General features: G+C 33.2%; 1 protein-coding gene across 1 annotated transcript; it reads left to right on the forward strand.

Moving 5' to 3' along the window:
* The first annotated feature begins 7,732 nt into the window (after positions 1-7,732).
* Positions 7,733-25,621, forward strand: LOC107007253 (uncharacterized protein ycf45). Its single transcript, XM_015205786.2, has 9 exons — positions 7,733-8,191; positions 9,767-9,981; positions 13,196-13,346; positions 13,630-13,821; positions 14,542-14,704; positions 14,838-15,070; positions 15,922-16,098; positions 16,231-16,353; positions 25,131-25,621. The coding sequence occupies exons 1-9, from the start codon at positions 7,790-7,792 to the stop codon at positions 25,440-25,442; spliced, it is 1,968 nt and encodes a 655-aa protein (XP_015061272.1). The 5' UTR covers positions 7,733-7,789; the 3' UTR covers positions 25,443-25,621.
* Positions 25,622-27,688: the final 2,067 nt, after the last annotated feature.

Raw genomic sequence — 27,688 nt, forward strand, 5'->3', positions numbered from 1 at the left:
TTATGTGGGTAATTTGGAGATTGTATAAAAATATTAAGGGCAAAAAGTTAAAAATGTGGTCAACTTAAAACAGCTTATAAGCTAAAAAAAAAAAAGCACTCCTACCCCAGCTTTTAACTTTTGGCTTAAAATAAGATTTTTTTAACTTAAAATAAGTTATTTTGAGTATTGCCAAACAACTAAATAAGTAAAAAACCAACTTTTAAGTCAGTTTGACCAGCTTTTAAGCTGAACCAAACAGGCTCTAATACCCTTTCTGTAGTAAAACACAGTTCGACATATCCCTTTTCAAGCACTTGAGTAGTGTGAGCATCACTAAACATGATGGTCTTAGGCTCCTCAAAATAAGTATATTTTTTTAAAGCAGTCCTTGCCATAACAAAGATGATAGTTTGCACCAGAATTAGCCCACCATCCATCACTATTCTCAATCATGTTTATGACGGTAATCACCACCATAAAAGGTTCTTCGATAATGTTTGCCTGGATTTAGAATCACGTTTTTGAAATCTGCAAAATTGAGCAATATGTCCACTCTTGCCAAAAATAAAGCATAATCTTTTCTCTTAAACTTTTTGATTATGTGCTTGTTATTTTCACTGGTATTTTCTTGGGAGGTCTACCATTATTTTTCTTGAATTTTTTCTTTTTAGGCTTCAAAAAAGTATTTTTTCTGAGTTTGATTAGGAGTAACATTATTTGAACTAATAAATTTACCTTTGGTGTGATATTTCTCTCTTTTGTTTGTAAAAATGCATTTTGGCCCCTTGCCTCTTCTTCCATGCATATTTTGATAATCAAGGTGTCAAGGGAGGTTTCCTTTGTTTGTGGCGCATAGTTTTTTTTGAAATTCCTTCCAAGAAGGTGGAAGTTTATCTACTATACCACAAACAATAAGGTTATCTACAATTTTTACCTCCTCGAACCTAAGCTCTCCAACCATTATTATAAAGTCTTGAGCTTGGTCTACCACTAATTTGTCGTCCACCATTTGGAAATGAAAAATCTACTAGCTGCATATTTTTTGTTGCTTTAGCCTCTTCGGTATCATACTTACTTTGCAATTCTTTTTAAATTTTCCTTGCACTAGAGTAAGTTCTATCATAATAATCATAAAAATGATCAGATAGATAATTAAAAATATAATACTGACACTTATAGAAATCTCTATCGTAATTTTTCACTTTCTCTAGATGTGAAATAGTTCATCATCATTAATAGAGGTGATATCTAGTTTATTAGGATTCTTCTAAGTAACACATAAGAAACATTGAGAAGACTTAAGTAGAAAAATATTTTATCCTTCCATCTTTTGAAATGATTACCATTGAACCGAAATGACTTGTTAAAGTCTCCCATCTTGACATTCGCATTTTTTTTAATTGTAGCCATCATGAATATCCTTTCAATATGGTTACAATTGAAAAATATAGAGGATGTCAAGATAGGAGACCTTAACAAGTCATTTCGGTTCAATGATAACCATTTTAAGAGATGGAAGGGTAAAATACTTTTCTTACTTAAGTCTTCTCAATGTTTCTTATGTGTTAACTGAGAAGAATCTTAATAAAGTAGACATCACCTCTATGAATGATGATTAAAACAATTTCTGATATAGAGAAAGTGAAAAAGTACGATGGGGATTCCTATAAGTGTTGATATTATATCCTTAATTATCTCTCTGATAATTTTTATGATTACTATGATAGAACTTACTCTAGTGCAAAAAAAAATTGGAAATCATTGAATAGTAAGTATGATACCGAAGAGTCGAGGCGAAAAAATATGCGGCTAATAGATTTTCTCGTTTTCAAATGGTGGACAATAAATCAGTGGTAGACCAAGCTCAAAACTTTATCATGATTGTTAGAGAGCTTAGGCCCGAAGAGGTTAAAATTGGGGATAACATTGTTGTTTGTGGCATAGTAGATAAATTTCCAGCTTCTTGGAAGAAATTTCAAAAAAGTATGCGCCACAAATAAAAGGAAACCTCTCTTGAAACCTTAATAATGAAAATCCGCATGAAAAAAAAAAGTAAAGGTCCAAGAAGTATTTTACAAACATAAGAGAACAACATTACAACGAAGATAAATTTAATAACTTCGAATAATACTACTCCTCAAACTCACAAAAATACTTTTTTTGAAGCCTAAGAAGAAAAAATTCAAGAAAAATAATGGTGAAATAACAAGTACAAATCAACAAGTTCAAGAAAAGGGAGCTTGTTTGTGGCAAGAGTGACATATTGCTCAATTTTGCAGATTCCAGAAAGTGATCCTTACCCTCAGGTAAACATAACCGAAGAACCTTTTGTAGCGGTGAATACTGATATAAATATGGTTGAAAATTTTGATGGATAGTGGATTGATCATGGTGTAAATCGTCCTGTCTGTTATGACAAAAACTAATTTTAAAATATACTTATTTTGAGAAGCCCAAAATCATCATGCTTGGTGATTCTCAAATTATTCAAGTGCTTGAAAAGGGAGATGTCGAATTGTGTTTTACTTCTAGAAGGGTATTAACTTTGAAAGAGGTTTCTTATACTCCTTCTATGAGAAAAAATTTGATGTCTAGTTTTCTTCTTAATAAAGTAGACTTTAAATTAATTATTAGATCTGATCAATATGTAATAGTGAAGAAGGGTATTTCTGTGTGTAAACGGTATGCATGTGATGGGTTGTCAAACTGAATGTTGAAATGAATAAAATTTCTACTTCTTTTTATATGCTTTATTGTACCAATTTTTGGCATGCTCCTTTGTGTCATATTAATGATCAGTATGTTGGAATCCTGAGTAGTTTAGGATTAATCCCAATGATTAAAAAGAATTTTGAAAAGTCCTGAGGCTTGTAGTAAACTATTCCTCCTTACTCTCCTTCATCTAATGGAGTAGCGGAAAGGAAAAATAGAACTTTGATTGAATTGACTTGTCATGCTTATTGAGTCATATGCACCTTTAAATTTTTAGGTGAAGTTATTTTAACCGCTTGTTATGTGTTGAATCGTGTGCCTCATAAAAACTCTAAATTAACACCTTTTGAATTGTGGAAAGGTTACAAGCCAAGTTTGAGATATCTTAGAGTTTGGACTTGTCTAGCATTTGTGAAGTTAATGGATCCCAAAATTATAAAGTTGGGTAAGAAAGTTACTACTTGTGCTTTTTTTGGTTATGCTTCAAATAGTACCGCCTATAGATTTTTTAATCTCGAAGATAATATTATAATAGAATCCGGTGATATTATTTTTTTATAAAAATAAATTTCCTTTTGATTTTAACAATAGTGGGGGTCAAAGGATTGAACAAAATACGTTGTCACTACCTAATTCTTGTACTTCAACTTTGTAAAGAAGTTAATAATTTTGAGTTAAGAAGAAGTAAAAGAGTTACAGTAGGAAAAGATTTTGATTCTGAGTTTTATGTGTTTAATGTTGGAGATGACCCTCTCACTTTCAAAGAAACATTATCTTCACGTGATTCTATTTTTTGGAAAGAGGTTGTCAATATTGAAATTGAATCACTAATTTTTAATAGAACTTGGACGCTAATTGATTTACCACCGATTTGTAAAACAATTGGTTGCAAATGGCTCTTTAGGAAAAAGTTGAAACGGGATGATTTTATTGATGAATAAAAGACTAGACTAGTTGTAAAATATTTTAAACAACTAGAAGACCTAGAATTTTTTGATACTTTTTCTCTGGTAACAAGAATTACATCTATAAGACTTTTAATTGCTATGACTGCAATTTTTTATTTGCAAATTCATCAAATGGATGTAAATATTATTTTAAAAAAAAAATGGAGACCCATATGAGGAAATTTATATGGAACAACCTGAGTCATTTGTTGAAGCACGCCAAGAAAGCAAAGTATGTAAACTTACTAAATCCCTATATGTCTTGAAACATACACCAAAATAATAGCATGAAAAGTTTGATTCTTGCATGATTGAAAATGAATTTAAAACAAATGAGTGTGATATGTGCAAATATCACAAGTCTTGGAATAATTCACATGTGATTTTTTCCTATATGTTGATGATTTATTGATCTTTGTCTCTAACATGAATGTTATTGATGAAACTAAAAATATTCTTATAAGCCATTTTGATATGAAAGATCTTGGTGAGACAATTTTATTCTTGAAATAAAAATAGCAAGAACATGTGATGGAATTTTCCTTGACCAGTCACATTATGTTGAGAATTTTTTTTAAAAGTATAACTTTATTGATTACAAACATGTTGCTACTCCTTTTGATTCAAGTGTTCACTTATTTCCTGTTGAGAGTGAAAATAATGTAATAAATCAAAAGAATATGCTAGCATAATCAGAAGTTCGAGATATGCGGCTGATTGCACTAGTCCTGATATTGCATATATAGTAGGAGTACTTGACAGGTTTACAAACAAGCCAGGTAATGAATATCGGCACGCTATAACAAGAGTTATGAAATATTTTGTGGAATAAAATATTGTGGTTTGTTCTATAAAAAGTATCCTGTTGTACTTGAAGGCTTTTGTGATGCAGATTGAAATACTTTTTTAGGTGATTCCTCTTCTACAACTGGTTATGTCTTTACTTTAGGTGATAGTACTGTTTGTTGGAGATTAAACAAGTAAATTATAATTGCTAACTCTATCATGGAGCTGAACTAATTGCTTGTGCTTCAGCTAGTGAGAAAGTGAATTGGTTAAGAGATTTATTATTTCAAATTTCTTATTTTGAACAACCAATTCTACCTATTTTAATTCATTATGATAACACCGCTGCAATTGGTATAGTTCAAAATCGTTATTAAAATGGTAAGTCCAGATCTATAAGGAGGAAACACAATAGTGTAAGATCGTATTTTACAAATGGTACAATTATCTTGTGATAATCTTGCAGATCCTCTTACTAAGACCTTTACAAGAGAATGGTCTGGAGCACATCGAGGGGGATGTGATTGAAGCTTATAAATTCTTAAGTCATATATAAGAAAATCCAACCTTGGTACTAGAGATCCTATAACCAGGTTCAAATGAAAAAATTAATCATATGATGATTTGTTGTGAAAAATGCATTATCTTTTTATTTCCTCTCTATGATGTGAATACATTGTTTCTTGTAGTGATTTGCGAAGCCCGAGTTGACAAAAACTCTTAATAAATATGTAGCCTGTATGGGTGGAGTGTTAAACTTACAGGAGCACTCTTGACAGTTTTCACCTATGTAATGTGTGGAAGTGGTTGTTTCGTATGAGAATTTGACTTATTCTCAAATGCACTCGTGAAATCGGGATAGCACGTGGCCATAGCGTGCTGGCTTTAAAGTTCATGTCAAAACCTTGATTATTATGAAGGGACAATAATATTTTATTTTCCTTAAGCAGTCATAGTTCAAGTTTGAGATCACTACGACTCTGGAGTAAAAATTGTTGTTTCACTAAATGGAGGTTCAATGTAAAACACACTTTCAGTATGCATAGTAATCTTCTTCAGCTGATATACTCTCTTATCTAATATTGAAATGAGTGGGTGATTGTTAGTATATGAATATTTTAGTATTATAAAAAATCCATACATTGAATTGCCACATTAACAATTTTTTTATAGTGACCATTCAAGACATTACTGCATCTGTTCATTCATTATGGACGTTGGAAGAAAATGTAATGTCCTAATTACTCATTTTCTTGTGGTGCATTACTTTGCACATTGAAGTGTGCTAACAGTTTGTCCGTTGAAGAATGCATCAATTGCAGTTGAACATTGGTGCTTGGTAGTATTAGTTGTCTTTTCATTATCTCACTTTTTATTCCTCGATTATACCTTATAATCTATGTAACTCTTAAGATCATTTATCTTCACTATTTATCACCCGTTATCTTTCTATTCATTTCTAGGAAGACTTCTTCTATTATAAATAGTGATGATATTCATTTGGTTTGGAATACACAACATACAAGAAAAATATAAAGTGAAAGAGTAAGTTAAAAAGAGAGTTCTTATTAATTAAAAGAATGTGTTCTTTTTTGTGGTACTTTGGACTTAACTCTTGTCCAGAGTGTTAGGATCAAATTCACGCACACACACTAGATGAATGAAGAACACAAGAACTTTCAAGAGAATGAGATGAGAGATCTAGAGAGAGAAAGAAAAGGGTTCTTTTGCTGCAGTCTTTTCTCCGACCAGTCACGTTCAGATCGTGTTTATCGATTAACTAACCGTTGGATCGGGCTGAAATTTAGACTGAGTGTTCCTGACATCTTGGTGGTTGATTTGAACGGTGAAGATCGGATTCGGAGGTCAGAAAGATCCTGTTTTAGGTCCCGAACAGAAGCTGGGTTTGGGTGGTGTTTCTTTCTATTTATCTTTTGTTGGTGTAGCTATTGTTTGTTCTCTTTTGGCACTTGTTGTGTAGCCATTAGAAGAATATTTGTAACCCTCTTATTGTTATAATGAAGCAATTCGGATCTTGTCGATTCCGTGGTGTTTACCTTCGGTTTGAAGGGTTTTTCCACGTTAAACTTGGTGTTCTTTATTGTTAGATTTTCGGTTTCATCTTTTCGTTACAACACAGAGTTGTTGAGTTATGCGTTGTCAAAAGTGTTGTATCCTGGAGGGGACAAATCAAAGAGGACTATTACTGGACCAGTGAAAACATTTGCTGGAATGAGCTTGAATCTCCTGAAAGAGAGCGAGATATCCATGCCTCTGTCTGAAGAGATTTATTTCTTCATTTTATTTTAAATTATAATCTTTATTTTTTCTGATCTTGTAACATTTTTACTGACATATAATAATACAATATTCGAAGGGTAGTTAAATGAACCCCTAAATCTCTAGCTCCACCTTTAGTATAAGAATAAAAAAAAATATATGACAAAAGTCAAAAACTAAGGGCCCGTTAGACCATGTGATATGGTATCATGAGATGAAATCATGATATGAAATTATAAGATGAAATTGAAGTTTTGTTTGGATATGCAATATGAAATTTTTGTGTTGTATATTTTCTCATAAACATAAAAATCTCCATAAGTTGTAAAATTATTAAAATAGCTCCAATTGTTTGTTCAATCTTATCAACTAAAAATTTATAAAATCGCATAATAAATTATTACAAATGTATTTATTCTCAACTTAAGTAATTGTTTCATTTAGCTTTAATTTAATAAAAAAATTGATCATAAATTGTAGTGTACTAGTTTTGAATATAATCCACTCATATAGTACGAACAATTTCCTCAAGTCGAACTTGCATTTCTCGATCATGTGACTGCGAAGACGAACCAACATTGTTACTTTGAGCCATTTATTGGTCAATATCATCCACAACTATATTTTCATGTTTATAGACCATAAATATTTCATTCTTTAACAATTGATTGGTGTGAGTTAAAGTAATGTTGTGATTGTAAATTTTATTTACTTGTGAAATAAATGGTTAGTAGACATAAGTGTGGGGTTATTTTAACAATATATAAACTTGTGGATCAATTTTTTTATCAAATCATAATATGAAATCACCATGTAATTCCATATCATGCTTTTTGAAGAATATGAAATCACATCTCATGATATGAAATTCATGTCCAAATGCAAATCATCTCAGAAGACCATATCGTGATATGGTATCGCAGGGCCAAACGACTACTAAATATAACCTATAAAACATGGATAAATATAATCTTTTTCCAAAAAAATGAAAATAAATGAAAAGAGGATAAGCAAAGCTAAACCGCTCATTTTCAGTCAAATAGAGAGAATACCCAAATGCAAATTTTAGCGCCAAGAAAGCAATGCTCTCTTTTGCTTTAGTCCATCTTCATCCTTCTTCTTCACCAAACCCACAGTTCCATTTTCCCCTCCAAAATCAAATTCCACCAATTCAATCACTCAACTTTTCACCATTTACTGTAATACCCACAAAATTGCTGAGTAAACCCTCCTTCTCCCGCTTATTATCTTCGGTATCGTCGTCTTCTTTGGTTGCTGATGACTTTCAAGTGGAATTGGGTCGGTTATTGTCTTTGTTGCCGGAGGAAATGCGGCGAGGAGTTAGCGAACACCCGGAATTTTCCAATTTAATTGAGGTGGTTATGGACTTAGGTCGTAAGCCACTTGCTCGCTTCCCTTCTGGAGATTTCATCTTATCCGATCAACCGATTACTTTGGGTGATCTTCAACAAGCTACCTCGCAGGTTAGAATTAATTAAATACAGCACCCATTTCACCTTGAGATAAATGTATATATATATACATGAGCAGAGGTAGGGTATCTGAAGGGGATTCGAAACCCTTAATTGAAAAATTACACTATATATATATAAAAGATTATAGTAAATCTTGAATTTTTGTATAAGAATTCTAACTCTACCACTTATTCTGTATACATGGTTATAGAATATGTTGAAAGAACTCAGTGAAAATTTTGACTCTACCATGAACTGTATACATGGTTATAGAATAGGCATTATACATAAACATACCCTTAACTTGGCTTCATCGAACAAATATGACTTTTAACTTAGGGTGTACAACTGTACACTTAAACTTGTATAAATTGAACAAATAGACACATTCGTTTTGAATGAAGTCCTACGTGGTGATTTTGTATCATGTGGCCTCCTATGTGTATTATGCCACGTAGGACGTATGTGTCTACTCGTTCAATTCCATTCATGTATTATGCCTACATGATATGTTGAATGATCTTCGTGAAAGTTCTGACTCTACCACTGACTATATACAAGGTTATAATAAATGTTGAATTCCTTTAATGAAGATTTTAGGTCCCCCAATTACTATATACGTGGTTATAGTATATGTTGAATCTGTTTAGTGAGATTTCTGGCTCTACCAATTATTATATACAAGTTTATAGTAAATGTTCAATCTATTTAGTGAAAATTCTGACTCTACCACTTGCTATATGCAAGGTTATAGTAAGTGTTCAATGCGCTTAATGAAAATTCTGGGTACACCACTTACTATATACAAGGTTATAATAGATGTTTAATGTTCTTATTCAAAAATCTGGCTCCAGCACTTACTATGTAATACTCACTCTGTCTCAATTTATCAATTTATGTGATGCACTTTTAACTGGAAGTTTAAGGAAGAAAGAAAGACAACACTTCTAGATTGTGGTAAATAACAAACCATAAGTGTGTGTATATATATATATATATATATATTTCATCAAGTGTAAAATGTGAAGTTTATTGTTAGGTTGTTTTTAATTATAGAAAGGTAATTCTTTTTGGACAGACTTCAAGAATAGATGCATCACATAAGTTGGGGAGAAAGTAGAACGATTTGAAAAATAACATATACTTGCGCTAAGTTTCTATCTAGATGAATCGTGAGTGTGCTGATACTTGATACTTACCATCCATGAATTTCAAATCCTAGATTGCTTCTACCTCTAGGAATAATTTGAACTGAAGTTGCAGAGATAGCTTCAATTGAATTAGGAAGGCTTTGATTTTGATCAGGGCCGGCCTTTGCCAACTCCTTTACACACGCACACTTAACGTTGATTAAGTGGAAATTTTGAGGTTGTGCCCGATTGATTAACAAGTTCCTTTTTTGTGGTTGGTGTTTCAGTGATATGCTCAAAGACACTAGTGATTTAGTTTCAGACTGAATAGTAACTATGACCCTGGAAATACACTAACATAGTCGTTGATAACAACTTACCTATGTCCAAAGCGAAAAGTTAGTACTAGTAACGATTTAGTTAGTACTGTGTTTAATGGTTATTCATATTACAGGTTGGTGACTTTGCAGTTGACAATAGAGCTGGCATTAGCAGAACTTTACACCGAATTAGTGCTATTAGAAACCGGAAAGGTGCAATTATTGGTTTAACTTGTCGAGTTGGTCGTGCAATATCTGGAAGTGCAAACTCATTGCGAGATCTAGTTAAAGATGGTGCGTCTTTGTTGCTCATTGGTCCTCCTGGAGTAGGAAAAACAACTATTATCAGGTTGGTTGTTACATATACTCTCATGTCATGCCCTCTGATCTTTGATGTGCAATGTCATGAACTTGAGGAACATTTCTGCTGTTTGACCTGAATCTCCTTCTCATTTTAAAGTTAATCGGTGCCATTACATTTCTGGTTGTCACATTAAAAAGATATATTTTTCTTTGAGAAAAGACATAAAGTGACACCCGAAGTTGTCCCTAATTTTCAAGAAGACACCTTAAGTATGTGGTCCTCCTATAACCCCACAAAAGTAATAAATACCTTTGTTAATAGACAGTTTGACCCGTCTCTTCCCTATGTTTGTTTTCACGTAGATGACGCGAGTGAATGAGAAACTTTGCTTCCAAAAATGAATTAAAAACCTCCACTTGTCAGTTTTTCTGTTATTTAATTATTTCCTCTTTAATTTTTCGAAAAAGCGTTGGTTGAGGGTTTAACAAAAATTATCTTCTCTCTTGAATGAAATCAGCCTAAAAAGGTAAGAACTTTCTAACTACTTACTAATTTCCAGTTCAAGGTTTAATTTCTTTAAAATTTGAGAAATCAAGATATATTTTTTGTGATTAGATTTTGAGGGAAAATAATTTTGTAAAGTCAAGTTCAATCTTGAATCGTATTTGGAATGATGAGAATGATCCGATATTGGTGTGAAGATGCGATGCAAACATGGAACAGTGTTTTGGACGGCGAAAGGCGACAAGAGTCTTGCCTCGCCAAAAGATGAGTCGAGCAGCGAGGCGCTCGCCTTTTTGAAGTGCGGCACCAATTAAGACCAACAAATTAAAATATTTAATTGCATATGTAAATAATCAAAATCTCAATAGCAATAACATATTAGCAAATATTTCAATTCAAAAACTGAAAATAGGTAGTACATACCAATAGTCTAGAACTTGAATGAACAAAAAAAGTACAAAAGTCAAAACAATGAATAAAAAACAAAGGTAGAAGTAACTCTGAAGTCTAAAGAAGAAGAAGGAAAAAGAAACAAAGGAAGAAGAAAAGAAGAAGAAATTAGTAGAAGAAAAGAAGAAAAGAAGAAATACGTATTGGTTGGAGTTTGGAGTCGCCAGTAAAGTCTGGCTGATTGCCGAGAAGTCAAGTCAAGTCGACTGGTTGGGGTCGCAGTCTAAGAGTGCAACTTTCTAAATTTGGAAAGTAAACCCTAAAATGATCTTTTTACTTTTAAAATCCTAAATTGGTCGCCTTTTTTTAAGAAAACACAAAAGGCGGCGCCTTTCTCGCCTCTGTCGCCGTTGTCTCGATGGCGTTGCCTTTTGAAGATCGCCTCGCCACAAAGCTAAAAGGCAATGAAGGTTCGCCTCACATTGCCTCACCTCTAGCCATTTCCTTTCACAACATTGACATGGAAATTTACTTTCAATACAAATTTCTTGGTGGTCCAGTGCCAATCGAAGCACAATTCTAGTGCCAACAAAACCCAACAAGAATGAACCTCTAATTCATCCCACAACTCTTCGAATTTGCAAAAGGAATTTGCGATCATTGAAGCAATTTCATAGAAGAGTTTGACTGGGCTCAAAAAAAGTATATCTATATCCTTGGAGAAATCTTGTATGATTCATGTAAAATTGACTATGGGGTATGATTCTCCGGTAGATGATCTATCTATGATCAAAGATTCAGCTCATTCCGTAGTCCCATTGGAAAGATCTCAACAGGCCATTTTCTGTGAGAATCGCCTGCGGATGGATGGCCCCAGATGTGCCTGCAATTTCAATTACCCTCTGACGAGATTCGAGGGGAATCAATCAATGGGGAATACCCCGATTCCTAACGTACCTTATACTGAAAGCCCACACAAAATGGACGGCGGAATCATAATCGAGGAGAACTGCGGCGATGGCGATAGAGCTCTGGTGAAATTTTCAGGCAACGAGCAATGCCAAAATGAGCACCAGAATGAACTGAACGCAACACAAGAAAAAGCCCCAATCGGTAAGCTTCCTAACAATTCGAATTTGCAAATTAGGGTTAAGCAAATTGGAGGTCTCAGGCAAAGTAATTCAGGTCCAATTTTCGGGCAATACTCAAAGCCATCAGGTTCATGATATTTGAGGCCAATGGAAGTTTGAATCAAGTTCATACTATTGAAGCTGCAAGCTCCAATTCCAATGCAGACTTGGTTTACATTTTGGTAAGCTATACCACACACGGATGCTGGCTAGCTTTTTCAAGTTTGGAAACAGGCAGTGGCTTAGCATACCACACATTTGGTAAGCTTTACCACACATAGCTTGAAACCAGTGAGTAGTTTGATTCTGGATTTTATATTAGGTCCTTGCCAACCCTTTGAAATTTTCTCATTGGCGCTGCTAGTTTGGTATCTAGATATGGCTTCCTGATGTCTCTTTATTTGAGATATAAGCTGAGACTTCTTGCTTTATCTTTAAGGCTTAAGCTCAATTTTGGACAAGTTCAATATTACTTGAATACGAAGCTCTCATGAAGCCATGGTTCATGGAATAAAACAGGTTTCTTGGCGTATCCAACAGCAGAATTTTTTTTATTGTTGGTAAAATTAAAGATCCTGGACATAATCAATAATATTAAAGTTTTCCAGTTTTTTCATGATGTAATTCTACTTTTTTTCTTCAACTCTTCCTTTTTTCTGAAGTCTTTGTGGGCTTATTTAGCTTAAACTTTTAGTCCCAGGCTAGTCTAGACAATGCTGCTTGTTACTGTAATTTAGTGGAATGATGTATATATGAAGTGGTGGGAAAATATCGTGGATTTAGCACTTGGTATGTGGGTTGCATACGGGGCTCTTACAATTATTCTGTGTCTTATTCTGTTGCATTTATTGCAAAGGACAGGTGTGTATTTGTTAACATTTCTTATTCAAGGTATGCTTAGTTGTGTATTTTGGCTGTTCCCTTTAGACGTTTGTTTCTTGCATTTCCTTCTCATTGTCCACATTATTGGTTAGCTCTAATGTGATGGAAGTCTGTCTAATGTTTGATTTATCAAGGGTTCAGCTGTCTGTATGTACTTATTATTGTATCCCATGCCATGGTGAACACTTTCTCCTTTCATTTCTCCTTGCACACTGATACACATAAAATCCTGCAGTTATAATTAGCAATGATAGTTCCTCCGCAATATGCATGTATCTCCTACCATCCCAATAAGCTATTTCCATGAGATTCAGCAGATTGAGTTTGTAAGGATTTCTTTCTTTTACTCCTAGGGACATAGCCAGGATGCTTGCAAATGATTATGGGAAGCGCGTAATGATTGTGGACACCTCTAATGAAATTGGTGGGGATGGTGATATACCTCATGCAGGAATAGGTAATGCTCGGCGGATGCAGGTTCCACATAATGATATGCAACACAAGGTAGGAGCTTGACTTTCACTCTGTTAGCCAGATGAAAATAAAATTACTTTTTTGAAAAGGTGTATTGATGCAACCACTGCAATTTCTTATTGGAAGAGACCTTTTATCTTACCCAAATTTAAAGCAAAACTGGGACCACATGTACTTGATTAATAGCTTTCTGAGGATATACCTATTGCTGGTTCTTGGATGGACCTATCCTTCCCTTACATGAGTGGCTCCAAACATGAGTCAACTGATCATTGATCAACGAGGATTGTTTTTTACTTTAATTTTTTTGTAGGTGCTGATAGAAGCAGTGGAAAATCATATGCCACAAGTGATTGTAATCGATGAGATTGGTACTAAGCTTGAGGCAATGGCTGCAAGCACCATTGCACAACGAGGAATTCAGTTAGTTGCAACTGCTCATGGAGTAACAATAGAGAATTTAGTAATGAATCCTGCTTTAGAGATGCTGGTTGGAGGAGTACAGGTAATTCCCGTTTAACAGAACTTTTTCCAGTTAGTTGTTACATTTAAAACAATTGGGCTGATGCTTAGTTAATGGTGAACAATGCTGTTATGCTACAAACGGGTAAGTACGGTAACTTTGTGTTTTTCCAATAAAACGGGTAAGTAGGTAATAGGACTTCTATTTAGAAAGAAGCTAGTAAACAGTCTAGGGGGATCCCACTGTTCCTAGTTGTACCAGATGTGACTTCTTCTTTCCTTTCATATATCATAAGTAGAACGCAAAATCAATATCACTGCAATGAAGTGAACCAATGCATTCTCTACATAATATATGCAATTGCAACACAAGTAGAGCATGAAGGGTAAAAAAACAAAAACAATTTAATTGAAGTGAACCACTGCATTCTCTATATTTTCTATGTAATTGCAACATGAGCTGTGCATGGAGGGTCAGAGGGGGAAAGTCTTTAACTTGGTTGCCTAAATATTTACTCATGGAGGTGTCTTGACATTGATATCTATAAGTGATGAGTCCCAAAAGGTTTTCTCAAAAAAAAAAAAAAAAAAACAAGAAAGAAAAGTGAAGAGTCTCAAAAGATGATATCAAGGTCAAACCCACCCTTCAAACTGACGCCATAATACCATTATAGCATGGAGCGACGTTTTACTCTCATGCACTATTGGACGACTGGAAGCTGTTTGGTTTATAGTATAGTTGCATAACTTATTTCTTTGTCAGAGTGTGACACTTGGGGATGAAGAGGCTAGCAGGCGACGCGTTCAGAAATCTGTTCTGGAGAGGAAAGGTCCATCATCTTTTAGCTGTGGGGTTGAGATAATCTCCAAGGCAGAATTGAGAGTTCACCCTGATTTAGAAGCAACAGTAGATGCAATTCTTGCAGGTCTTTTACTAGTCCTCCCTCCTAAATCCTAACAAAACATTTCTGCTGACAAATCATTTGCATATCATCCTGTTGGAAAGCTGATTGGATGTTGTTTAATCGTCTGCCTTGGTGTTAATTTCATGTTGAGAAGGACGTTACCCAAAATATGAAATTCGCAAGATAAATCCAGGATCGCAAGATGGAATTATGGAAATTTCATCCATCCAAGCACCATTAGATGAAATAAATGAAGTTTTGATTGAAGATATAATCGAGATTAATGGAGGTATACCTGATTCAACTGAGCTCATCTCAGCAACAGGTCCGAGCATGGAAGGAGGTTCTGGTGAAAGTGAGGACGCCCTTTGCATTTTTCTATATGGGGTAAGATGATATTACCATTTACTTGTTCGATAGGAAAAAAGAATGTCATCACTACATTGAATATGTATAAGTTTGGTTAATAACTAAAATCCCAGTCTCAGAATCTGTTCTCTTAGTTCAACTTTAATACCGAGCTAGTATTCGTATTGTTGAAGGGCCTTCCAAAGAGAATCAATTTCCAAAAAGTGAAATACCTCCTAGTACATGATGGTTCTGCATTCGTATACTATTGTTACTTAATTTGCTGCAAAGTTAGTCTCTTTCAATTTGTGGATCTAATAAACCTGATTTGATGCTTCTCCAGTATCCTAATAGTCTCCTTGTTTTCCTATCTTTTCATGTTAAGGTCCCACATACCCCCTTCCTCTGCTGGAAGTGCTTGGTGGCCCCAAACATGAAGTGTAGAAGTATCGAGCAGGAATGATTTTTTTCTTTTGGCTGACTATTCAGATTCAAGCCCAGCAATCTTTTTTTTCTAAAAAATATTCCTGGAAGAAAAGATCACATGCTTGAATTTTGTCACTCCGTGTATAGGCGGAAAAAGAGTAGATGTTCTTCTATGCTTTAGCTCATTAAGATTTCACCCATTAAAGTAATTGTCAAAGACACATTTTAGAATTACAGAGCCTCCTCTTCAAACTTTATATCATCTAATGAAGCATTTGAGTTAATCCACTCTCTTTTCCTTTTAGTTCTCTAAATTTTTTAACTTCTATGAGGGAAAGTGAAGCATAGAATAAGAGATTCTTATGAAGAAAACGTAAAAGAAGAGAGGAAAAAGCACGATAAAGCTCCATCAGCTTCTATATGGAAACATCTACGTGGAACTCATATTTGAGCAGGTATTGTAGATCTCAGAGGCAAGTGTGATGCAAGGGATAAAACAGCTTAACATTGACGATACCATTGAGTTTACTGATAATATCAGTGAAGCAGATGTGCTACTTGCTCTGCAGTCCAAGCTTAAGAAAAATTCTCGGATTCAAGCAGCTGCAAGATCTCACGGCATTCCTATTTATGTGACAAAGGTATTTGAATGAAAGTTCTGAAGAAAGAAGGGAAAAACAAGATGAGTTCTTTTATGCATTAGCTGTTGTCTGTGCAGAGTCCGAATTCACTATCCTTGTGTGACTTATGTGAAGTATCTTTTCCTTTTGCAGACAAGCTCCTCAACACAGCTGACAAAGGCTATGCAGGCATTAATCAGTGATTTTGCTGATGGCTTTGAGTTTCTCGAATCTGAAGCTAAGACTAATGAGTCTGAAAAGATTGATGCCTTAGAGGTAATTTCTACTTGTATTCTTTTTTAGTACTTTTTTTGGAAAATTCAATTTCGAAGACTCTAGAGGCTGACTTCCATAAAGATGATGATGGGCTTTTTGTGATTAACTGGCTTTTAACTACCCTAAAGTTGAGGGTGACTATCCTTAAGTTGGCTTTTAACTTTATGATGAAATACTAATTTTCACTCTCTGGAAAACATGGAGGTTCCAATGAAGTCATTGGCCTGAAATATATGTGCTATACCATTTAGTCATGCCGTGTGAGGACATCTGACGTTTGCAATGGAACAAAAGATAAAGTAGACTTCAACTTAGGATTCACCAAGTCTGTGGTTGAAAAAATTGTGGTCTCATGTCAGTCTAAGAAGGGGATTGGTAAAAGTCGCCGCCATGTGACCACGAGGTCACAAATTCAAACCGTTGAAAGCTCTTGCAGAAATGCAAGGTAAGGCAGCCTATATGAGAGCCAATGGGGTCTGGGCCTTCCCCAGTCTGTGCATAGGGGGAGCTTAGTGGACCTGTCTGTCCTTTTTCTTTTTCATTTTGGACTAGGGCATCAGCTATTTACAATGGAAAAGAGATAAAAATTCATTTCAGACTAAGTGGTGTTTGAATTGGCTTATTTTTAGTGGTTTCTGGCATTTAAGCATTTCTTTAGTTTTGGAAGTGTTTGGGTAGAAGTGTTTTTAAACACTTATTCAAAGCTGAGAAAGTACAAAAAAGAAGCCAAAAGCCAATAGTTGGGGGTTCCCAACTAATGACTTTTGGCTTTTAGTAACTTATAAGCCACTTAAAAAAAGTCAATCCAAACACACCCTAATATTCAAATATGTGTGAAGTGGCTTGTTGCCTAAGGTCTCATCCGAAGGTGGAGTATTCAACAAATATATTATCCTACTAGCTAGAATCTATAGGAGAATACTGAAGGAGTGTGAACATTTAGATTAAGGTCATCAGGCGCTCTATCGTATTCTGTTAATATCCTGAGGAGTTCTCCTTAGGAAATTAGAGAAGCTTAATTAGCCAATTGGTTGGGAAAAAGAACACATCAACCAGCTATTATTCATCCAAAAAAATCAACTGATGCACAAGCCTTTTCTTTTTTTCTTATCAGGATATAGAGCGTCACATTTGTACTCGAGTTACTAGAACTTCACTACTGTTAAAACTTAAAACTGAACTGGAATACTTCTGGATGTGGTTGTTAATGATTATGTGGCTTGAGGGTACTGGGTAGTGTATTCATTAACTAAACTAAATAAAAAGAATAAACAAAACGGAGAAAGAAAAAGAACTAATCAACAAAGGAAAAGAATAATTGCCACCCTAATGGATTTAGTTGTATTTAAAATTAACATAAAACTATGTCTCTTATGGGGAAAATCTGATAAATGATTAAAATTGAAAGAAAACCATGTCCCTTATGGAAAATTCCGATAAAGTTGGAAGGATGCAAAAATTAATATAAAACTATTGATCCACTTTGAAATATTATATACATCTTTATGGAGAAAGCTAATCAGCATTAGGTGCTCATGGGATGCATAAATGTCAAGTAAAAGTGTCTATCTGGTCACCAGATAAGTTTTACTATCTAATTTACAAATTGTGCCAAGTTTGAGGGACTATCTAGGTATTTAGACCAGATTATTTGTATGATCTACTTTAAAAATGCTTATAAATCAGTAAAGGATACTGTATAAATAGACTTTAAGGGGTAAGTGAATCTTATGTTAAGAGTTTCAATTAACAAATCTATCAAAAGAGTTAAGTATTTCTCTGACAAATTCAGCCTTTTATATAACAAATTAGTTTCTTATATTTCTTTATATTGTTATGTCTGAAGAAAAAAATTCTCAAACTGCCGAAAGAATAGATAATTCAATGGAAGCCAAATCCTCGACTAATAGAAAAAGGAGCTTCTATTGAATTATCTATATTTTCAACAATTTGAGATTTTTTTTCCCGTACATAAGAATAAGGGGATATAAGAAACTACTTTGTCATATAAAAGATTGAATTTGTTAGAAAAACTGTTAGTTCTTTTGGTCGAGTTGTAATTGAAGCTCTAACGTAGAATTCACTTATCTCTTGAAGCCTATTTATATAGTACTTTTACTAGCTTATGAGCATGTTCAAAGTTCACCATATAAATAATCTAGTGTAAATATCTAGATATTTCCTCAAACTTGGCAAAATTTGTAAATAGACACTTAAACTTTTTTGGTGACTTGATAGACACTCTTACTTGACATATATGAATCTCATAAGTACCGTATGCTGACATGTCAAATTTGTGTGTATTGCACTCCATGTTGGCATGTGAACAAACTATGTCTCTTCTGGGAAAAATCCGATAAATAATTAAAATTAACATAAAACTATGTCTCTTGTGGAAAAATTTCGATAAAGTTTGAAGGATGCAAAAATTAACATAAACTATTGATCCACTTTGGAAAATTATATACATCTTTATGGAGAAAGCTAATCAAGCGTGCAACATGTTTTTTTTCTTTTTGATGACCATGATGTTCGGACTAGCTTTTCGTACTTCGTCTAATTCTACAAGATATCTGCCAACTCCCACCAAATACTAGATTATCCATATGGTTAACTAAACATGCTCATAAGCCAGTAAGGGATACAATATAAATAGGCTTTAAGGGATAAATTAATTCTATGTTAGAATTTCAATTAACAAATCTACAAAAAGAGTAAACTGTTTCTCTGAAAAATTCACCCTTTCTCAAACTGCTGATGGAATAAATAACCCAATGGAAGCTCCCTTTTAGGGGTATGAGCGAAGAAGTTTGTATGTTATAGGTAGATCAGGACAAATAATTTATTACTGATCAAATGGTTCATTTGCAAGAATTTGTGAATATAAAGATGACATTCCTAGAATTTATAATCTCTGTTTCTTTGATATAACTAAATTATGTGTGATTTCATTTTTATTAGAGATTTTCAAGATAGAGATAGTGTTATGATAACAAGGAACAGAGAAATTCAAGATTTATAGGATAAATGAAATTTAAGAATAGACGATTTTAACTTTGTCAAAAAAAGAAAAGAAAAGAAGAGATGATTTTAAAATCACAAGAAAACAAACATGATTTCAATAAAATCGCTAATAAAAAGGAAATCACATAAAATTTAGCTATATCTAAGAATCAAAGATTGTAAGTTCTAGGGATATCATTTTTTGTATCCATAAAATTCTCGCGAATCAACCATCTGATCAATAATAAATTCTTTATCATGATCTACTAGTAACACAAATTTCTTCTCTCATGAAAAGGAGCTTCCATTGCATTATCTGTTTTTCAACAGTTTGAGAATAATTTTTCTTCAGACATAAGAATAAGGAGATATAAGAAACTAATTTGTTATATAAAAGAACAAATTTGTCAGAGATATAGTTAACTCTTTTTTGGTAGATTTGTAATTGAAACTCTAGCGTAGAATTCACTTGTCTCTTAAAGCCTGTTGATATAGTATCCTTTACTATCTTAGAGCATGTTTAAAGTTGACTATATAAATAATTTAGTCTTAATGCCTAATAGTCCCTCAAAACTTGACACAATTTGTAAATAGATGCTTAAACTTATCTGGCGACTAGAAAAACACTTTTACTTGATATATATACCTCATAAGCACCTAATGTTGGCATTTCAAATTTGTGTGGATTGTACTCCATATTGACTCGTGAACAAATTAAATCAGTCAATTTCTTCTCCCCTCCCCTGATTTTTTTAATGCATTCTTTTTACATTTTCCTTGGAAATTTTGAACTAAATGATCCTAAAGAATGGTATAAGTGATTGTTTTCTTTATTGTAAACAGAGAACAACTTATAAATTAGGTCATGTTTACGTCAATAAAAATCACAAATTTTACAAATGTTTGAGTTATTACACTATTGAATCGCAATTGAAAATAAATATTTGTTGACTATTCTAAAATTTTGACCAACTTTTATCCTCTTAACAATCAAATTATACAACTGCAGGTTCATTATTTCTTCCTATGAGTATCAAAATGTAAAATTGATGATTGAAATTGATTTAAAGTTATTGAGGATGAGATTAAATTTATTAAGTATTAATTGCACTTCTTGAAACTCATCTAACACTTAATAATAGTCCTAGTTGACTAAATATTCTTTCACACGTGCTCATAATATTATTGTTCCAATAGTTCAGATGATGAATGTCATCAGGGGCAGAGCTACCCTTTATCAAGGGTGGTCATCCGGACCCTTTGCCGGGAAATTACAGGAGATATGTAGGTAAAATTTTGGATTTTTTGGTTATATACCGAGTAAGGACACCCTTGATACAACTAAGTTTTGTGGCTCAGCTGTAAAGACAGTTCAGCATGAGCATTGCTACCTTGGTTCAATCCCACATAGAAGCATGTACGACTTTTTTGAGTCTTTTTCATATTATATTCCTTCACTTTAGTTTCAGTGAGACCAGCAAGATATATTCTATTTTCCCGCAAGTAATTCTTCAACTCTTTCTGCTTGTAGATTTAGTCACACCCCTTAGGTTCTGGAACAGTCACTTCATTGGCAAGTTTGTGGAGCTCCTCTCCAATCAATAGGCAGTGAATCAAGCTTACTATGCATAAGACTCTTAAATATGTTCTTTGTTGGAATGGTTGTCAATACAGGGAAGTTTGTGAGGTTGAACTCTGGACTTGGCCAGGTTGCATTTGGCCTTAAACTGTGTTGCTGGGGATCTCCTCCTTCTGGTGTCTGTTTGTTACTCCCTGTCTCCATCACCTGGTTGCAAATCTCCTCAACTCTATTTTGGGAATTAGCTGGTGTAGAACTTTGGCCTTGTTCAGTCTTCTGCTCATTAATATGAACTTGAGGTCGAGTCAGCCCCTTATATTGCCATGCTTGCGTCACTGTCTCCCTGCTATAGTTACTAGAACTTCGTTACTGTTAAAACTTAAAACTAAACTGTGATACTTCTGGATGTGGTTGTTAATGATTATGGGGCTTGAGGGTAGTGTGTACATCTACTGTTTAGTTCAGGATAATGATTTCTTTCATTGAAAGTGAACTGATATTTGTTAACTCAACTAAATAAACAGAAGAAACAAAACAGAAAGAACTAATCAACAAAGGAAAAGAATAATTTCCACCCTAATGGATTAGTTGTATTTAGAATTAACATAAAACTATGTCTCTTCTCTTATGGGGAAATCTGATAAATAATTAAAATTCACATAAAACTATGTCTCTTCTCTTATGGGGAAATCTGATAAATAATTAAAGTTAACATAGAACTATGTCCCTTATGGGAAAATTCCGATAAAGGTGGAAGGCCACAAAAATTAACATAAAACTATTGATCCACTTTGAAAAATAATATACATCTTTATGAAGAAAGCTAATCAGTATTAGGTGCTCATGAGATGCAGAAAAATTTTACAATGGGAGAGGTCCAACCAACAATAGTTGGGTGACCATCCATTGATTAATTGACACATGGATAAAGGTACATTTCTTTACCTTTTTACCATCTCTCTTACTTACCTTTCTTTTCTTTTATTTTCTTACTTCTAATAAATATTTCTTAACTTCATTTTCTTAAATTGTTGATATATTGAATAAAAGAATTAATAAATATTTCTTTTATCACAATAACTAAAAAAATTTTTAGGACGGAGAATTTAAAATACTAATATCATGCAATATTTTTTTAAATAATATCATATGAACTAAAACAAAATCAAAATAACAATGACTATAAATATATAAAGTAAAACAGAATTTAAAAAAATAAAAAACTAAATTTGAATTAATTTGTTTTTTTAGGTGCTAGTAATTGAAACACTAAATATTTTTTAGTTAATTTGATATTATTAAAAAATATTGCATGATATTAGTATTTTAAATACTCCGTCTTAAAATTTTTTTTTAGTTATTGTGATAAAATAAATATTTATTAATTCTTTTATTCAATATATCAACAATTTAAGAAAATGAAGTTAAGAAATATTTATTAGAAGTAAGAAAATAAAAAATTAAAAGAAAAGAAAGGACATTTTTTTACCTTTTTACCATCTCTCTCTTACTTAAATGAAGTTAAGAAATATTTATTAGAAGTAAGAAAATAAAAAATTAAAAGAAAAGAAAGGTAAGTAAGAGAGAGATGGTAAAAAGGTAAAAAAATGTCCTTTCTTTTCTTTTAATTTTTTAATTTCTTACTTCTAATAAATATTTCTTAACTTTATTTTCTTAAATTGTTGATATATTGAATAAAAGAATTAATAAATATTTATTTTATCACAATAACTAAAAAAATTTGTAAGACGGAGTATTTAAAATACTAATATCATGCAATGATTTTTAATAATATCAAATTAACTAAAAAATATTTAGTGTTTCAATTACTAGCACCTACAAAAACAAATTAATTCAAATTTAGTTTTTCTTTTTTAAATTCTGTTTTACTTTATATATTTATAGTCATTGTTATTTTAATTCTGTTTTAGTTCATATGATATTATTTAAAAAAATATTGCATGATATTTGTATTTTAAATTCTCCGTCCTAAAAATTTTTTAGTTATTGTGATAAAAGAAATATTTATTAATTCTTTTATTCAATATATCAACAATTTAAGAAAATGAAGTTAAGAAATATTTATTAGAAGTAAGAAAATACAAGAAAAGAAAGGTAAGTAAGACAGATGGTAAAAAGGTAAAGAAATGTACCTTTATCCATGTGTCAATTAATCAATGGATGGTCACCCAACTATTGTTAGTTGGACCTCTCCCATTGTAAAATTTTTCATGAGATGCATATATGTCAAGAAAAAGTGTCTATCTGGTCACTAGATAAGTTTAAGTGTCTAATTTACAAACTGTGCCAAGTTTGAGGGACTATCTAGGTATTTAGACTAAATTATTTAGGGATAAAGGGACAAATGCCCTAAACTATGACTGGAATCCAAGAGACACATTTTAACTAAACTAAGGTCTTATTACCCTCAAGTAATTTTTTTGTAATTAATACCCCTTTTAGCTTACGTGGCATACTCCGTGACTCCATGCAGTTAGTAGTTGAGGCACGTAGGAGATGTTTAGATGTCACGTTAGCCAAAAAGGTATAATAAGTTACAAAATAAATTGTTTCTCAGGAGTGGGGGTGGGGGAGGGATGTAATAGGACTTTAGTTTAGCTAAAACGTGTCTCTAGAATTTCGATCATAGTCTAGGGGTACTTGTGTCTTATCCTAATTATTTATATAGTCAACTTTAAACATGCTCATAAGCCAGTAAAGAATATAATATAAATATACTTTAAGGGGTAAGTGAATTCTGTGTTAGAGTTTCAGTTAACAAATCTAGCAAAAGAGTTGTGTATTTCTCTGACAAATTTAATCATTTTATATATAAAAAAATAGTTTCTTATATCTCCTCATGGTTATGTTTGAAAAAAAGATGCCCCAACTGTTGGAGGAATAGATAAATCCAATGAAAGCTCCTTTTTATGGGTATGAGAGAAGTTTGTGTTTTACTGATTTATCATAACTAAGAATTTATTACTGATCAGATGGTTGCTTTGTGAGAATTCCTACTGCTAGGTTGGGCTCAAAAATTCTCACAAATTAACCATTTGATGAAGTATTAAATTCTGTCATGATCAGTAACACATAAACTTCTTTTCTCATATCCATAAAAAAGGAGCTTCTATTGAATTATCTATTTCTTCAACATTTGAGAATTTTTTTCCTTCCGACATAACAATAAGGAGATATAAGAAACTACTTTGTTATATAAAAAGTTGAATTTGTCTAAGGAACACTCTTAACTCTTTTAGTAGATTTGTAATTGAAGCTCTAACCTAGAATTCACTTACCCCTTAAAGCCTATTTATATAATATCCTTTACTGGCTTATGAATATGTTTAGACTTGACCATATAAATAATTAAGTCTAAATACCTAGATAGTCTTTCAAACTTGGCACAATTTGTAATTTAGACACTTAGACTTATCAGGTGATCAGATAGACACTTTTACTTTTTAGATGATAAAGTCTTTAATAGCAAGGTTTAAAATAGACAAGAAAGGTAACTTATCTCTTGATTTTCTAAATTGGACAACTATTTTTAGTATAGTGGACAACTATTGTTGGACGGAGGGAGTATTAATTGCCGTTCTTTAAAAACTCACCTAACACTCAATGGATAGTCTTAGTAGACTAAAGATTCTTTAACACGTGCCCATAATATTATCGTTTCAATAGTTTAGATGATGAATGTCAATATGTCATGTCTTCAAGTAAGGTTAATGGTCATCTTAGATTTAGGCCTCATTTATTTTTGTTGGTATAAATCAGCCCAATGATACTCTTAACATGGTGTGATATTGTGCCTTGGCCAAGCTGGCCGTTTTTTCTTTGTAGGCCTCATGCCATTGAGAGATCCTACACCTTATATGTAGCTTCCAAATGTGGAAATTTGTTCTCACACCCAACAATCTTCCCCTCAAACTTACTTCCACATGGTCCATCATCATGAACCACGGGTCATTTCCTAAGATTCATTGCGTCATTCACATCATCTGTTATTTTATGGCAACTGAAGCCCAACATTAGCTTCTTTTTATATGTGTGCGTCTAGCATTGTATATTTACATAATCTCCTGTTGATAGTTCTCGTTATCCTGGTTCGTTATCTGTGTTTACCAAATCATATCATTGTTGTAGTTTTTTTAAAAGCTGTGAGTGGATTTTGTGCATCGACTTTTTGCAGGAGGCTCGAATAGCCATGGAGCGAGTGGTAATTCCGAAAGGGGAACCTGTTGAGCTACTCCCTAGGCCATCAAATATTATACTGCTTCAGAAGGATCTTGTTAGAAAGTACAAGCTAAAATCAGAGCGAATTGGAACAGGAATGGATTTACGGCTTCGGATTCTCCCTTTCACCAGTGCATCCGATGAAGACGGTCACGACAGTGAAGGAGTTGATGATGAGACTGAAGTTGATGAATTATTATTCAGGCCGAATGCTGAATCAAATGGATCTGCCTACACTGTAAATAGATTACCTCTACTACCTGAATAAGAAAGTAGATTGTTGGTTTTAACACCAATTGCCTCTATCAGAGTGCATCATCTTTTGCATCATTCATAAGCTATAAACACACTCTGAAGCCATTGAGTATAAATACAAATGGTAAACTAGAAATTGCTGGGTTTTTTTTATATCAAATTATGGCCCATAATCAATTATACTTGTTCAAATTCTCAGCCTTTTACTGCTACATAATGTGGATGTCTTTCTTATCTGAACTAAACTACCATAACTCTTGCTAATTGCATTAGATTCTTTGGATTAAAAAAGAGCATGATACTTTATTGGAATAGCTATTTCAGCTTCTATATGAGATAACATCCAACTATTTTAGTACATCCTATGTGATTGTTATCTCTTACTCCACCAATCAAAAGAGGTATAAAACAATCTCACATTTTATTTCGGAATTGTTATCCTTTAACCTACTAATAAACAACCTCTTAAGTGGATTCCTTCCCCAAACTTTTATGATACTCAAGCTTTGATAAGATAAAAGATGATATTTCCAGATATAGTAACATAAGAGAAGCAATACTAAATGATTTTTTTTGGTTATAAAGCCACATATAGAAATATAATTTATAAGTTGAATAATATAGCTCTTAGGAATAGGCATAAATAGTGAAAATCTACTCATTCCGCAGATCATCATAAAGTTTTTTGTGAATTTTTTTTGGATGACCTAGTGCCAGATCCATGGGCTATTACACACAAAAAATTAGATAATTTGAGCAATTTTTGAAAATGGGCTTTTAAATGTAGAAATGAGAGTTAAAAATGGTGTGAATATTCGTGAAGGTTCCCCAACTCATTACGGAGGTCCTCATGAAGATTTTGAGAAAAATATTTTGGGTGCTCCAGGTGCCAGATCCATGAGCTAATACACACGAAAAATCGGTGAATTTCGGTGATTCTTAAAAAAGGGCTTGTAAATGCAGAAATGTGCATGAAAAAATGGTGTGAGTATACGTTAAAGTTTCCCAACTCATTACAGAGGTCCTCATAAAGTTTTTTTTTTAAGAATTTTTTTGGATGATGCAAGCGCCATATCCATGGGCTGATACACGAGAAATATCGGGGAATTTGACGAATTATTAGAAAAAAGACTTGTAAATACGGAAATGGTCGTGAAAAAAATGGTGGGAGTACACATGAAAATTATCCAACTCATTATAGAGGTCCTCATAATGTTTTTTTGAGAAATTTTTTTGGGTGACATGTGCGCTAGATCTATGGGCTAATAAATACGAAAAATCGGGAAATTTGCGCAATTTCTTAAAATGGGCTTGTAAATGTGGAAATGGGTGTTTAAAATGGTGTGAGTATACGTTGAGGTTCTCCAACTCATTACGGAGGTTCTCATAAAGCTTTTTGAGAAATTTTTTTAGGGTGCTCTGGTCGCCAGATCAATGGGCTAATATACACGAAAAATCGGATAATTTGGGAAATTCCTAAATAGGGCTTGTAAATGCACGAATGGACGTGAAAAAATGGTGTGAGTATATGTGAAGATTCCCCAACTCATTATATAGGTCCTCATCAAGTTTTAAGAATTTTTTTTGGATGATTCGTGCGCCAGATCCATGGGACGATATACACGGAAAATCGGTGAATTTGGACGATTCCTAAAATGAGTTTGTAAATATGGAAAGGTATGTTAAAAATAGTGTGAGTATATGTGAAGATCATTATGGAGGTCCTCATAAAATTTTTTGAGATTTTTTTTGGATGCTTCGGGTGATAGATAGATCAATGGGCTAATACACACAAAAATTAATAGATTTGGGAGATTATGAAAAAAAGGGCTTGTAAATGCGGAAATGAGCGTGAAAAAATGGTGTGAATATATGTGAAGGTTGCCCAACTCATTACGGAGGTCCTAATAAAGTTTTTGGAGTTTTTTTTTAGATGATCCGGGCGCCAAATCAATGGGTTAATACACACGAAAAATCAGGAAATTGAGTGATTCCTAAAAAAGGATTTGTAAACGCGAAAATGGTGAGAGTATATGGGAAGGTTCCAATACTCATTCCACAGGTCCTCCAAAAGTTTTTTGAGAAAATATTTTGGGTACTCTAGGCGACAGACCCATGAACTAACACACATAAAAAATCAAGAAATTTGAGATAGTCTTAAAAAAGGCATGTAAAAGCGGGAACGAGCATAAAAAAATGGTGTGAGTATACATGAAAGTTCTCCAAATCATTACGGATGAGCTAACACACATGAAAAAA

Source organism: Solanum pennellii, chromosome 12, assembly GCF_001406875.1.
Source record: "Solanum pennellii chromosome 12, SPENNV200".
NCBI classification, from domain to species: domain Eukaryota; kingdom Viridiplantae; phylum Streptophyta; class Magnoliopsida; order Solanales; family Solanaceae; genus Solanum; species Solanum pennellii.

Coding starts and splice junctions, on each gene's coding strand:
- LOC107007253 (XM_015205786.2), top strand. CDS start 7,790: ATGCTCTCTTTTGCTTTAGTCCATCTTCATCCTTCTTCTTCACCAAAC. Junction 8,192..9,766: donor TTCAACAAGCTACCTCGCAG/GTTAGAATTAAT, acceptor TTCATATTACAG/GTTGGTGACTTTGCAGTTGA. Junction 16,354..25,130: donor AAAAGATTGATGCCTTAGAG/GTAATTTCTACT, acceptor GACTTTTTGCAG/GAGGCTCGAATAGCCATGGA.